The 15,979-nt window shown below is 38.1% G+C and overlaps 1 protein-coding gene across 2 annotated transcripts in view; it reads left to right on the top strand.

Annotated features, from left to right (window-relative positions):
* LOC113491640 (BCL2/adenovirus E1B 19 kDa protein-interacting protein 3) overlaps window positions 1-15,979 on the top strand; it is a 41,443-nt gene that overhangs the window by 19,237 nt on the left and 6,227 nt on the right. Inside the window, exons 1-2 of one of the 2 annotated variants that reach the window (XM_026868711.1) lie at window positions 4,684-4,854; window positions 15,449-15,584. In XM_026868711.1, the coding sequence (XP_026724512.1) occupies window positions 4,815-4,854; window positions 15,449-15,584 (176 nt within the window). In that variant the 5' untranslated portion in view covers window positions 4,684-4,814. Of the gene's footprint in view, window positions 1-4,683; window positions 4,855-15,448; window positions 15,585-15,979 lie in introns of those variants that run through there. The other variant, XM_026868710.1, reaches the window with a different exon arrangement.

Raw genomic sequence — 15,979 nt, 5'->3', positions numbered from 1 at the left:
TCAGAACCTATTCGCGGTTAATTTTTAGTATACAAATAGGCTAAAGAAAAACCCTCAAATTTATTGGTCATGCAACAAATTGTTGACCCTAAAAACCGTTACTTAACGTCAATATTTATTTTATTATTAGTTTGTATAGCGGCAACAGAAATATAATTATTATAATTATCTGTACAAATTACAACAGACGAACAAACAGGTCGCGGTGGCGGTTCTCAATCGACTTCAAAAAAGAGCAGATTCTCAATTTTTTTATGTTTTTTTTTTGCCCAGGTCTTCGGCCTGGATGAAACGATTTTGTCGATTCTTTATTCATTTAACGTGAAATAGCAATCGTTTTATTAAACCCATAAAAAATCATCAGGTTTAACTCGGTAGTTTTCTATTTTAAGTCACTTGTATGTTTCTGTTTCTAAAAAAACTCGTTTTACTATCTTTTACAATTATGTACGGTACCCACTCGCTCCTTCACACAGCACAAGTGACTCACGTTGACTCGTAAACAGAAAACCAGTTCTCGACCTTGAGGCTTATTGTCATTCCAGACCTGTATTTTTTATCTCTCACACGAGAATGTCGGTGGGATGGGTTGACTGTTTTATAACTCGACCTTACTTGCTTTAAGTATTCGCAGAAAACTTGGATATAAAATGCTGTCTAACGTTTGCTACTGTGGCCTCGTGGCTAAGCTATAACTGCATAAGTGAATCGATCACAGGTAAAGCAACCATCTTTGTCATAACGAGTTCCTCCGTGTTTCGGAAGGCACGTTAAATTGTGGGTCCCGGATGTTATTCCTACATCTTTGACAGTCGTTACAGCTAGTCAGAAGCTAGAAAGTCTGACAACCAATGGAACTAAGATGTATCGTGTTGCCCAGATAACTGGGTTGAGGAGGTCAGATAGGCAGTCGCTCCTTGTAAAACACTGGTACTTAGCTGCAACCGGTTAGACTGGAAGCCGACCCCAATAAATTTGGGAAGTGGCTTTACCGATGTTTGCTACTGTAGACTAGAGACTGATCTTGCCAGAGCAGCGGGTATGTCCGAAAGTGTTACCGTGGCTCCGGTACACGAAGGGCAAAGGAAGGAATAGGCGAGGGTTTTTGTCAGTAGGTGTCTGACACTCCCTTACCCCACTGATCATAACTCATCACGACATTTTTAACTTGTAAAACTTCTACGTAGATGATGCAAAACGAAAGAATCGTGTATACTCACTTCGAATGCACTTGCGCATCTAAATATATCTCCACGAATGTTGACGTCAGTAGCGAAAGTGATGCGCGCACCACACGTGTATGTGACTTTGTCTGTCATACGATCAGACAAAAGTTTTCTTCGAAGGAGGTTTACAATTCATCTGTTTTTTTTTGTATTGTCTGTATCCTTAGAACTTGGGTTTGGATGAGGAAATCCTGTTGTTTTCTTTTTAACGGCTCCTGCAATAACATTTTAATCCACACTTGAAACATTCTCAGGTGGAACGGTTTTCTCGTGAGTGCTTTCCTTCATCGTTTTTAGCAAGCGATAAGACGTAATTTAGGAAAATAATGGTTATTGGCAGATAGACAGTGGATCCTCAAATTACCTATTATTGTTTGGGTATAAAATGTTAATAGAAAAAGAACACTGCAAATTTCTTTAGTAGGTAGTTCTTAGTTCTCAAAACCCGATAATTTACCCAAAATTATGTCCGTAACGATTCTTCCCGCGTTAAGAAATTTAATCTTTGTTTCTCGGGGGTTTTTCACTAACATCTAAATCATTGCACAAGGAAACCCAGACTCAGTACAACAATTAATGGATGCTTCTACACTGGGATTGAACCTGGAGCACGCGGCGCTCAGAGGGTTTGGCGTTGTGACCTCAACCACTCAGCTATCCGTGCAGTCAAAGTGGAGTAGAAGCATATAGATACCTAAGCAAGGATAATTACATCAAAATAGGTCGATCAAATTGTTATGTTTGTACAACGATTAACTGCTAAAGCCGACGATACGCGCGTAGTCACGTACAAGAGAGTACACAGTAAGGAGAACCTCTCGTAGCTTCCTGACTTAACAGATTCCTTGTTTGGTAACTCTAAATAACTGAACCTGGTTAAATAACTCTTATTTTGTGTATCGTTTATTAGTATTAAGTAATAATAATGTAACTACACCATTGCATTAGGTATTGTCCTGTTATAATAGTTGTAAGTGGTTTAAATAAATAAATAAAAAAAACTATATTCACTATATGTGATCTTGATAGCTTTAATTTTTGTCAGATTGATTGTTTTTGACCACAGATGTAACAGGAGGGGAAGTGTTAAGTTGATGTGACTGTCTATCTGTCTGTTTGTCTGGTACATCATGATTGAACGGATTGAACGATTTTAATCTATGTAGTTTGTTTTGTGTTAAGGTGAACTGTGAAAAGTGAGTGGTTTTAGACATGTTTGGTTAAAGTCGGTCGAGCCATATAAAAGTGGTTGGGGTGTTAAAGTTGACAATCAGGGATTTTTATTTATATTATATTTATCTTGTTTAAAAGACTCTCATAGTAAACAGTTTAATCCTTATGTCGCGATTGTTTTACAAACATTCTCACCCTCCCAACTTAAAGATTGTCTTATTTTGCAGTGTTGTGTTTATATTCAATTCATATAATAATACATAATACTGGGTGATTCTTTGACGTTCAAAACGTGCTACTTTTTAGCCTAACTTGAATAAATGGATTTTGAATGGTTGCTTGATTCAAGTCACATGCACAAGACGGACAGACATCAGACGACACTTTACGCTGATCGGGTTTTGCGTGGGTCTACCGATGAAGTATGAAGATTTATGACAGAGTAGGGTTGAGCATTGAACACCACGCTAGCTCACTGCGGGCGATTTGATTTTCCAGTATTTGGAATCCAGTTTTTCTCACGATGTTTTCCTTTACTGTCCATCGAAGTCTACAGCTATCAACTAGAAACAAGCCTAATAATCTTCTTCTTAATTGTATATGACTTTTAATGATTTAAACCTGATGGTAACACTTGAATAGTTTTAGGAAAGTACACTATATTTCTCGCCTCATCTAATGCCCCTAATGAATACTCATTCCAGTGTTCTCAATAGTTTAAATGGCCACCGCTTGCTCGTATTATTATATCATATCAATTTACACGTCTCAATCACGCCGTACACAGATTAAATACTCAATACGTGATGTCCGTCTTGTTCGTTCCGTACGTGGAGCCGTACACGTAACGTATACGAACGAGATTTATCTCACGTATGCTTTGGGGATCGGTCATTAAGTTCTTAGCTTGTCTGGTCTATTGTCTGTCTCTTGTGCGCAAAGCGAGGATTGATGACTGACTACGCTTGTGGGCGGCCCCACGATGGGGCGCCATTACCGAAGGTGTTAATAACACCAGCCTGTAACTGTCCCACTGCAGGCCTCTCATACAGAGAACAAGCATGGCTACCACTCTGCCTATCCCACGTGTTTTAATATCTGATTATACAGAACATTGCTACTAACCACTACTTATCATCAAAACAATTGCCCACGTCATCCGTATCGCAGGAACTCGCAGAAGGTTTGCAAACAAAACTTTCCTGGAAATTTAATTTGTACCTCTTGCCTATGTAAACAAGGTCTAAAGTTAAGTATAAATGTGTCAAAGTAAAGGAAACGTAAAAAAAAGTTTTTGTTTTTTTGAGCATAACTTGAGATTCGTCATCCCGAAAAGATTAAAAAAATGTAAAGATAAGCAGTGAAGACTGAGTCGGATTCACGATACTCAGGGTTTCGTGCAAATCTCTCTCACGGCCGACAGGTTCCATAATGAACTTCCCTAATAAATGACCACCTTTGAAAGACTATGCAAAAAAGAATTGAATTCGAAAAAGAAAAGCAGTTGGGTGGTAAATCAATTTTTAGGTACTTTTTCAGATAGACAGATAATGGCCGATTAAAATACCATATCCTTTTTAGCATGAAAAGCATCCTTTGTGATATAATTTCGTTTTATTCACAAGAACTGTGTAAAGCGCATTTCACGGGATAGAGTGGCATCACTTCCAAATCTTATTAATACACTAGCTGTTGCCCGCGACTTCGTCCCCATGGGTAGAAGATATAAGTTATGATTTAGGTATACCTGCCTGGTTTTTTTTCACATTTTCCATTATATCTTAGCTCCTATTAGTCGCAGCGTGATGGTTCATAGCCTAAAGCCTTCCTCGATGAATGGTCTGTTCAACACAAAAATATTTTTTCAATTTGGACCAGTAGTTCCTGAGATTAGCGCGTTCAAACAAACAAACTCTTCAGCTTTATATATTAGTATAGATGAGGTTACTATATAAAACCTTATATTCATATCATCATCATCATCAGCCCATATTCGTCCATAGGCCTCCCCAATCACACGCCATCGAGATCTATCTTTCGTTGGTCGCATCCAGCTCCTGCCAGCCATCTTCATATCATAATCACAAAAGCAATACCGTTACAATTGAAACAACAATTCCATCGAACGATAAGCAAACGACCAGAGTCATTGTCATCATTGATCTTCTGTCTCAACTTTATCGGAAACGTACGTGCGCCGGCGCACCGACGCGGCATCGCTTTGTTTACTCGCCAGTCCATGCGTTCTAAATTTGAAAACGTACATGAGTAACTCAGTACCACGTCGACCGCGGGAGCTAGCGGTCGCCTCGTCGTCCGAATCGAATTACGCAGTTGTGTTGTGTTGTCTTGTCTTTAACCGACTTTGAAAGACGCTTGTTATTGTTTTTGTTCTAGTGTTGTGCTTGTGACAAAATGTTGGAACCTTTAAGTGCCGTTTCCGTGGATGAACTCGGTACATATTATATTTTATACTTATTTTTTTTTATATCAGATGTTGTTGACTTGTGAAATTGAAAGTGATGCGTAATTTTATTTTGACTTATCGTTGTTGTTGGTTTGTTTACTACGTTTAAACAATAGATTGTTTGATGATTGATGTTCTTGTTTTTTTCTCGTTCTAGTATTTATTGAGACGTATTTATGAAGGGTTTTCTAGTGTCCTAGTGCTTGGAGAATTTCTTTGTTTTGATTCCCTTTTGGGATCTTTTAATGTCTATCCGGTGTTGCGGTATCTAAGTTAGCTGTCATGTGGTCTTTTTCATTGTTCAAGTGGATTTTTTACTGATATTATAAAACTGAAAGGTTTGTTTGTTAAGTTGAGAATTTTAGAAGGCAAGCAGTAATGAATTTACAAAAATTGGTAGAATTTGCGTGCATTATAAAACTATAAAGCCGACTTAAAACTCACTAACTTATATCTTTTATTACCACGCGGACGAAGTCGCGCGCCACAGCTAGTGTAAAGATAAATAAACATTGATAACTAAGTATTATTATTTCGTCTGGTTGTCCATCCTCATTTTAATAAGGGTTAAATTAATATAACTTCTACTTAGTCAGACTTGATCCCGTGGGAATAATGTAGCTTAATAACACAGTTATCGATTCGATAAAGAATTTTCAAAACCAGTTTAACAATTTAGGCGTAAAAGCTTTCCATACTTACGAACTCTTTTATGAGAAACGTTTTTTGAATATTTCTCTTCTAGAATAATGTTATTTTTTCCATTTGTGTTCAGACTAGCTATATAGGCTTTTAATAATGATTCAATATCAGTTATATGTATATCTCTCCTCATCGTTAAAATATAATTAACGAACAAAGTGTTTTGTTGATGTATCTTTTGTTATATTTTCTTTGTTTATTCCTAGAGGTTATTCTTTCATTGTATCTACAAGAATTTAAATACCACGTTTCGGTAATGTCACAATGGAATAGCGCTTCGTAATACTTGTATTGACTTGGAAAGTTTGCATATAGTAGATGCATTACTAACACAAGTTTTAATTTTAGTACATTTGAAGAAAACTTTGCTTTTCCTAGTCTCTTCCATAATCGTGTTATGCTGTGCCCGAAAGGATCCAAAATTGTATCCATATTACATCCCACCACCCATAGTATACTTATTAAAAAAATAACTATAAAATAGTGCAACAAACATTCAACGAAAATGATCCCCCGTGATCATTTTCGATTTATATAATAATGATAATAATAAATGCGGACAACATCACATACATTGTTCTGAACCCAAAGTAATTTGCTTAAGCACTTGTGTTATGGAATTCAGATACAACGAAGGTACCACAAACACCCAGACCCGAGACAATGTAGAAATGTGAATTTTTACATTGACCCGACCGGGGATCGAACCTGAGACCTCAGAACTAGCGACACCTTGAAACCGGTGTGTATGCCACTCGACCACGGAGGTCGTCAGATTTATATGTGCAAGCCTGCGAGAAACAGCTAGAACTTCATAAAATAGCTATACTGTCAATTTACTTCACAAAAAGCACGGTCAACCTAATTTCGTTACACTATAAAGACACAGTTACACCTGTTCCCCCTTTCAGTAATACAAATGACCTATTTTTCACAATATTTGGCTCGACTCCAAAACATCTCGATTCATTAGTGATCTATTAATTAATGAGAACGCATTTTATTACTTAGTTTACACGTGGAAGTTCTAACACGTGGTGTTGAACAATACTTTTTAAAATAAAGCGGATAGCCGAGTGGTTGAGGTCACCACGCCAAACCCACCGAGCGTGTCGTGTTCGTTCCCCGCTTAGGAAAAACGTTTGTGTGATCCACGAATGCTTGTCCCGAGTCTAGGTGTATTTGTGCATGTGACTTGAATATTTGTGAAATCGAATGCACAAGGATTAAATGCCTTAATTCCAGAGTCGTTTAAAAAAAAAGAATTGAAAAATAGCCGGTCGAAACGATTGGGGCTCGGGAAATCGGCAAAAAATGGAGCTTGGTATGTCCCACGGCTGGGCAAAGTAAAACAGCAATCTGTAAAACTAACATTATCGAATGCAAATAATAAATGAATAATCCTTGTGTGGCGGGGGGCTTTACAAACATACAAATCACATGCACAAACACACCCAGACGCGGGGATCGGCTCGGCTGACCGTGCAGTCGTCCAATCGCTTTGACTGGTTATTTTTCTGGTTTCTTAGGTTTACGCGAATGTTAGACATTGAAATGAAACTACTTTTACAGATTTTATCGCGGTTTAATTTTAGATTACTGCGTAGGTCGGACCACAAATAATTAATAAAAATATGAAGGTAGAACGAGCAACATCTTCTGTCAAGACGAACGCCATCTCAGTCTGCCCGTGACCATGATACCTGCAAAGGTTTCGAAACGTCGGGATCTAAAATCTAAAATTAAACCGCGATAAAATCCGTAAAAGTATTTTCATTTCAATGGTTATTTTTCTATTAAATTCTTTGTTTAACAGGTAAAACTGGAACCAACTAATTTGTTAACCAATTAACTAACAAATCACTTATCAACAGTTATCGTTACTAATAACTATTAATGATGTTACGTCTAATTAGAACAAACGTGAGTGGTCACCGTGTTAGAGGCATGTCGTGAAGCGATGATGTAAGAAAGATAATTATTGATTATTATTACACTGTTAAGTAGTAAAAACTAACTAGGTTTAACTTCATCATCGTCCTAGCCTTTACCCAACTATGTTGGCGTCGGCTTCCAGTCTAACCGGATGCAGCTAAGTACCAGTGTTTTACAAGGAGCGACTGCCTATCTGACCTCCTCAACCCAGTTACCTAGGCAACACGATACCCCTTAGTTAGACTGGTTGTCAGACTTTCTAGCTTCTGTCTACCTGTAACCCATTGTTTAGGCCGATGATAATATGTTTAAAATGATATCTACTTGAATGCTAAACAGCGACTTTTAATTCATCTACGACAAATATAATTAAACCGGCACATTATTGATTGAGGACAAAATTAATTATGCGTTTATATCACTTGAAAGTATTAAAATATTAAAAATAATCTCTTTAAATTAACAATAGCAACTGTGTATAAAGATAAATGCTATTAAGTTCGTTGACATTCTGATAAATTTATTTATAATTAATGTGACTATTTGGTATGTTTTTATGTGAGATTTTTTAAGTATTTATTTTGTAATCGGTGTTGCCCGCAAGCCTAACCGCTAGAAATCAGAAATGGTCCCTTGGCAACATAAAATCGGATTAAAAACTATTCTATGTTTTAAGTTTTCCAAGTTTCATTTAAATCCGTTCAGTGGTTTTTGCGTGAAAGGGGTATAAAATGTATGTTTTTTTGCAAATTACACTCGCAAGAACCAGTTCTATACACTGGTATACGACATTAAGTCACATGACATCTAGAAAAAGAGATATTCAGTTGTATACGACATTAAATCCAAACACTTGTAACGGGTATAGGATCTCAAATGATGATACGATTGTTTACCTTTAACGTCACATAATGTTGTATGCCTCTGAGGTACAGATATGCATTTATCATTTTGTCTAGTACTTATAATACAAGTTTCTGCTTAGTTCGAGACTAGATGGTGTTATGTGACAGTTACAGTTATAATAAAAAACAATAATAAGAAACATAGACATTTATCCACCAAAGTATTTAACAAGGTTGGCTGGCGTGTCAAACACTTTTTTGCACAGTGAACAATGTTGTAATCGGCCACATGCAATCCGTCCATTTCCGCCGATTGATTAAATACTCGTTTTGAATAATAAACAGTTTGTATTAGAGATGCGACGAGTAACGAGTATCGAGTTTTACTCGGTTAAATTTGTTTTTTTAATCGATTACTCGGCCTAGTATCTCGATTCAATTCAATTACCAATTCGCACGCGTAATTATGAACACACGACGAATGACTTTACGTTAACGTAAACGTCTTATTATTTCTCGTTCATTATAATGATTAACATTTCATTAATTGCTATTTCCTTAGATTTTCTAAATAGGCGTAGGGCAAGCATTGATAACGGGTGGTCAACGAATGCTTGTTCAGAGTCTGGGTGTTTGGCACGAGATTTGTACTAAAAAAATTGTAATTAATATTTTTTGAGGAACACTTATTTTAATGACATACGAATACTTATATGTAAACATATAACTTTTCTTAAACAAAGTATACTCGCCATTCAATCCGAGTTATTCGGCCGAGTATAAAACCTGCTGAGTACGCCGAGTACGAGTATGAACCGAGTACTAGGCCCATCTCTAGGTGGTATCCTTCACATGACTGTATCTATGTATGGTTCGCCCAAGAGGGTGAATCGTGTGTGTTTATGTACGTTTGTAAAGATACAGGAAACTAGCCGGGTAGCCTTTTTTTTTGTTAAGGCTGGGGAATCGTCATGGACACCCGCTACCTCGGGGGAGGAAATGGGTAGTGTCAGACTCTTACTGGCTAAACCTGAACCGCCGTGCTACGTCATCCGCGTTTCTGTGTCGGTGTATGGCAATGCGTTGCAATCCTTTATACACCTAGACGGGTAGCCTAGTTAATTTTGTGACCCGACTGTATTTTTTTGTGTTTTACAAAAACCCTTTTGACTGGGACTTGATGAACCGATTTTAATGATTAGTTTTTTTTTCATTTAACATGAAATAGCTGTCTTTTGATCTTGGAAAATATATAACATATTTGGCTCATTTTTGTTCTGTCACCGCCAGTAATGAGATGACTAACAAACAAAAATTTAAACTGGTGACTAAAAATTCAACTACGTTTTAGTAAATTCATTTAGCAGCTATATCCTTATATTGCGAAATAAATGACACCATTTTTAAAAATACTACGCAGAAAATTCTAGAATTTTAACTATTATTTGCAACGAACTCTTAAAATACCTCTTGTTTTTATCAAAATTACATAATATGCAAATTAGATTAACAAGGGAACACGTGATTCATAATTATGTAAATAACGTTCACAAACCTGTATTCATACGAACCCAAATGTAATGAACTCGGTGATAATTAATAAGACAGCGTGTTTGCCGGCGTTGACACGTGTAACTGTCCCACTGCAGGCCTCTCATACAGAGAACGAGCATTGATCACTGCGCTTGTGAGCTGCCCCACGGTGGGGCGCCATTACAGAACCAGCCTGTAACTGTCCCACTGCAGGCCTCTCATACAGAGAACGAGCATTGATCACCACGCTTGTGAGCTGCCCCACGGTGGGGCGCCATTACCAAAATGGCTTAAAGTAGCTTGAATTCCGGATTTTACTGCTTTTAATCTAAGATATAAACACAAAAGAAAATTGAATTATTCCCTTTGTTTACATAGATAATGTTATGACTTTAACTTAATCGAGAATGTTCCTTATCTTCACATTGAAACACAAATGTGGAGACGTATGATAAAGTGTCTTTGAACTCTCAAAGTCAGGGTTAAATTCATCTGTATGAACGGTTGCAACGCATTGCCATACACCGACACAAAAACGCGGATGACGTAGCACGCCGGTTCGGGTTTAGTCATTAACAGTCTGACACTGCCCATTCATGATACCTGACCAAGTTTTCTCTGAAATTTCTACTATTTTTTAAGCCTGTTTGTTCGAAACCCATATGTTTATTGAGGTTTTTCTCCATAGGAATGACACTTTGGAACCGTGCAACTAAAGTCATTTCTATAACGTTTTAAAAGTGCCTAATAAACGGCCTATTTCTTTTTTTTTAGACTCCCGCATGCAATGCACATGCCCAAAGACACCCAGACTCAGAACAAGCATTAGTGGGCAGTGGTGGTAGAAACATTATGATTTTGAAACCCTCACTGTAACAGATTCGACTTCCACATAACCTCTTTAAACACACATGTCTCAACACCAACCCACGTCTTTCGCACGTCTCTATCATGACGCTGATGAATCAAAGTCCGTCCACAATCTAGGGTCAGACGCAGTCATCTTGAGAGTCATTGTCTCAACGTTGTATGTAGATAAAACTGTGACGTATGTCATGTTGCAAGTGTATTTGAGACGTGAAGTAATAATATCAGCTGTATATGTCAAATGCAGCTTTGATTTTTAAAGCCCTAGACGCTGAAAGAAGGTTGTTATGAGTTTGACGTGTCTGTCTATGTTTTTTTTAAGAGTCCTGCATTAAGGAATTTAATTCTTGTATCTTGGGTTTCACAAAAATTCAAGTCACATGCACCAAGACTGGTAAACATTAGTGGATTAATCAAACGCTTGTCATATGCGGAGATAGAACCAACACGTCGCGCACATTGTTGGTTTGGCGTGGTGACCTCAACCACTTGCTCAAGCATTTGTGTGATCCACGAACGCTTGTCCTGAGTCTGGGTGTCTTTGTGCATGTGTCTTGAATGTTTGTGAAACTCAAGACACAAGGATTCAATTCGTTATTGCGGGAGTCGCTTTTTTCTCAAGAAGATAAAATATAGACATTACTTCTCGTGTGCCAAATATTGTAAAGTGTAGGATAAATTAAAGAGTGAACGACCTATCCGTAAAGTTTCATCAGGAAGTGACTTTGTCCCACAAAATATGAGGATACAAATTTCTTGGCAAGACACATACATATACCGGTCAATGTCGTACAAAGGAGCGTAATGAAACACTATATTATAAAGAGGAAAAATTGTATGTATGTTTGTAATGAATAAACTCATCAGCGCGGATAGCCGAGTGGTTCAGGTCACCACGCCAAACCCACTGTGCGCGTCGTGTCGCGGGTTCGATCACCGCGTAGGACAAGTATTTGTATGATCGACGAATGCTTGTTCTGAGTCTGGGTGTCTTTGTACATGTGAGTTGTATATTTTTAAACCCCCGCGACAAAAGGATTAAATTCCTTACTGCGGCAGTAGTTTAAAACAAAAACGACCGATTCGATCTGTATGAAATCTCAGGAACTACTGGTCGATTTGAAAAATTATGTCTGTGTCAGATAGTATCTTCATTGAGGAAAGCTATAGAATATAATGTATCTATCATCACGCTAGGATCAATAGGAACGGAGCAGTAATGTAATATCTTACAAATACGGGCCGAAATGGAAAAAAACTAAGCCGATTTTTAAAATTTCTTACTTATTTATTCTATTATAGCTATGTATAAATGAATCCCTTGGTCACGATGATGAATCACGCGTTCACGGCTGGACCGATTTTGCTAATAATTTTCAGTAAAATATTAAAAAATTGTGTGGAAAATTAGAAAATTTACGTATTAACTTAACCACCATATTAAGTAATCCGGACTTTTGTTACGATAGTGATTTGTTGGATCTATCTTCGCCCCCAATAATATAAAGGCACCGGGAACGGGACCCACGTATTCACGCGGGTGAAACCGCGGGCCAAAGCTTGTGTATTATAAATATAAACTTCTTTGTGTCAGTTCATCGGCCTTCTTTGCCGATACGTGAATGTGAGTAATGGTTTATTAGCAGTTTGTGTTAGACCTGCTAATGTTTAAACATGTAAGTTTATTTGGATGTATGCATGTTTGTTGCACTTTTACGCAAGAACTAGTGAACTGACTGTCAAAATCAAATAGTTTTTATTTAAAATAGGTACTTTTAAAACGTTGCTATAATCGGCTGTGCTATAACCGCATAAGTGATTCTATCACAGGTTAAGCTAAGCTGGACGCGGTTGGTCCGTAGATGGGTGACCATCTTTGTCATAGCGAGTTCCTCCGTGTTTCGGAAAGCATGTTAATTTGTGGGTCCCGGCTGTTATTCCTACATCTTTGACAGTCGTTACAGGTAGTCAGAAGCTTGAAAAAGTCTGACAGCCAGTCTAACCAAGGTGTGTCGTGTTGCCCAGGTAACTGGGTTGAGAAGTTCAGATAGGCAGTCGCTCCTTGTAAAACACAGGTACTCAGCTGAAACCGGTTGGACTGGTAGCCGACCCCAACATAGTTGGGAAAAGGCTAGGCCGATGATGACTTTTAAAACGTTATAGTAATGATTCTAGTTTTGCTAATTGTAATGAAATTTAGTACAAAGATTGTCTAGAGCCTGAGGAAGGATATAGGCTTACTGGCATACTTTACATTTTAACAAAATGTGTTGTAAGGGGGGTTATGGGAGGTCTAAGTTTATATCTTGAGGGGTTTACCGCAAGGCAGGCAGTCGCCGGTGGGGGACTGGACGACATGGACTCCCAGGCCCCCTCGGGACCGTCGTTTACCGGGGAGTCCCACATACCCCTCTCTCGCCCCCCGGCGGGAAGGGGATGCGTAATAGCATTTTTTCCCAGCGCAAAAAAAAAAAAAAGGTCTAAGTTTATATGGATCATTTTCTGGAATGGACTACGACTTTGTAATTTGGCTTAAATATTGTTTATATTCAAGCATGATGATTTTAATTGTTTTAGATCCTGATTTTATGTTCCCACGTGGGATTATTTTCGATTTTTAGCGGGCGGAGCCGGTAACAACGGCTAGTGTTTTATAAGTGTGCTACAAAGACTTTTCCAACCATTGTTATTTATGCCGAGGAAGTTGCTTCAATTTTAATGCGTAGTAAATGTGTTATAGAATAAAACAAAGCCATTTCTAAGGGTTCAGTACACAAAGGTAAGAAGGGAACTCTGTAACTGGGGCACTGATGTCTGTCTGTATGTCTGTTACCAGGTCATGAACTGTGAAAACTTAATATTCAAACATGATGTATTATCTACTATTGCCGCTACAACAACTAATAATAAACGGTTTTATATTTGGTGATTATCTTTAATGTATTTCTACGAAACCCTTACGACTGGTAATCTAATATGTAAAATTCTCGTATCACGGTGTACGTAATTTAACTTCTCCGAAACGGCTCTACCGATTCTTATAAAATTTTGTGCACATATTTAGTAGGTCCGAAAATCGAACCCTTAAGAGTATTTTATGCATTTTTCGAGCAATCGACTTCAAAAAAGACAATTTGTTGATCTTTTATTAATTTCAAGTGAAAAACGCTGTCATTTGGTCTCAATAAATTTCATCAAGTGTGGCTCAGTTTTTTATTTGTAGTCTGTTGTATGTCTTTGTTGTTACAACAATATTATTTCTGTCCTATGGCAAAACAACGTTTGTTGGGACAACTTTTTATGATTTATACGTCCTACGTCAGATACGCAAAATGCCAGAGACGCATATTGCCAGATCGATAGATTTTATCGCAAAATGTCAAATCCGCAAATGGTCAGAAACTCTTTATGAAAAATACGCCAAATGCCATAAACGCTGAATGACAAATTTTCAAAATCTAATAACTAATGCACATAATGTCATGTGATTATACGAAAACACTGATATACACCGTGATTTTTTAGTCGTCTTACAAAAGCAGCCCAGTTCATGTATCCAATGACTGGAACACGTTCATGATAAAAAATAGGTATTTATCAGATTTGAAAAAAAATAAAATGCAATTTTTATTCAATATTATGATGCAATTCGTAGTTTTTTAGAAACACAGCTCTGTTGCGAGCGCGGTCCGAGCCTTGTAACAATGATGAGAGGGGGCGCGGGCGGCGGCGTTTTTATCATTTTTAAGAGTATATTTCAGATTTCTCTTATTTTCTTCATACTTATTATCTTAGTTGATGATAAAAAAATAGTAATCGCGCCTAGGGGTATTTTACGTCGGATACATGAACTGTGCTGCTTTTGTAAGACGACTAAAAAATCACGGTGTATACATAGTGACACAACAAAACCTTTCCCTTCGTGACGATACTTCGATAAAATCTTTTTATTAACTCTATCAGTCATCCTGCTCTACATTGTATAACAGTCTACAATTAATGAGAGTTCATTTAAATATAATCACTGCGTGCATCCGCTCTTCATACAATGGCCGCACGCCACACTTAATTATTATTAATTACATCGTTATGTTAATTATAGTTCGGTGCGTTTATTTGGTAGTGTTAAAACTGTGTAGTCCGTCCTCTCAAATCAAAATGATTAAATTCCTTTTTGCGGGAGTTTGAACTTCGGCATTGGACTCCTTTACCAAGCACCATCATCATCATCATCATCATCAGTGGCCATAAACATCTTTGACAGATGATTGAAACAGCATCTGTGTTAGGCACGGTAACGGATGTTGCCCATTCGTTTGCTGAGAAAAACTCTCCTTAAAAAAATGTCAAATGCCAAGCGACCAGTTGGGCCCATTACTGAGGTTTAAAGATAGTATTAAACGTGACATGGTACCTTTTAACATGCCCGATGAATGCATCAAAATTGGATTGAATTGGTACTATTCGTATTATTCTAAGCAGTTCTTTAACACAATAATCAGTTCTTTAACGCAACCTTTGTCATCGGAAACACTGTTGTCACTCCCGTATAGGCCTTTTTAGCCATCAGCCTAAGTGCCACCAAGTACCAAGTATCGCCAACGAGAACACTGTTGTCGCTCCCGTACAAGCCTTATTGCCTAAGTGCCACTAAGTACCAAGTATCACGAATACTAATATTTCCTCTCTCATCTTTCCAGAATCATGGGTGGAACTGAACTCCGGCGGTGGTCTGGCCGCTGTCGAGAACGAGTACATACGTCTGCTGCGGGAGGCGCAGCGCGAGAGCCGCGACTCCTCCGTCAGACATTCTAGAGCGTCCAGCGTCAAGGGCAGGTGAGGACTAGCTTCTAGAATATTCTAGACATCATCGGCCTAGCCATTTTCCCAACTATGTTGGGGTCGGCTTCCGGTCTAACCGGATTCACCTAAGTACTAGTGTTTAACAAGGAGCGACTGCCTATCTGACCTTCTCAACCCAGTTACCTGGGCAACACGATACCCCTTGGTTAGACTGGTTGTCAGTCTTTCAAGCCTCTGACTACCGGTAACGACTGTCAAAGATGTAGTAATAACATCCGGGACCCACAATTTAACTTAAGTAAAGCTATTTGGTATTGCTATTGCCCGCGGGTCCGCACGCTCCAAACCGAAAATAATCCCACCGCAACATAAAATCGTCAAAATCTGGTTACAAACTATCTATGTACCGAGTTTCATCTAAATCCGTT

This window comes from Trichoplusia ni, chromosome 3, assembly GCF_003590095.1.
Source record: "Trichoplusia ni isolate ovarian cell line Hi5 chromosome 3, tn1, whole genome shotgun sequence".
NCBI classification, from domain to species: Eukaryota; Metazoa; Arthropoda; class Insecta; order Lepidoptera; family Noctuidae; genus Trichoplusia; species Trichoplusia ni.
Note: the sequence above shows the minus strand (reverse complement) of the source record. Positions and strands in the feature narration are given on the sequence as shown.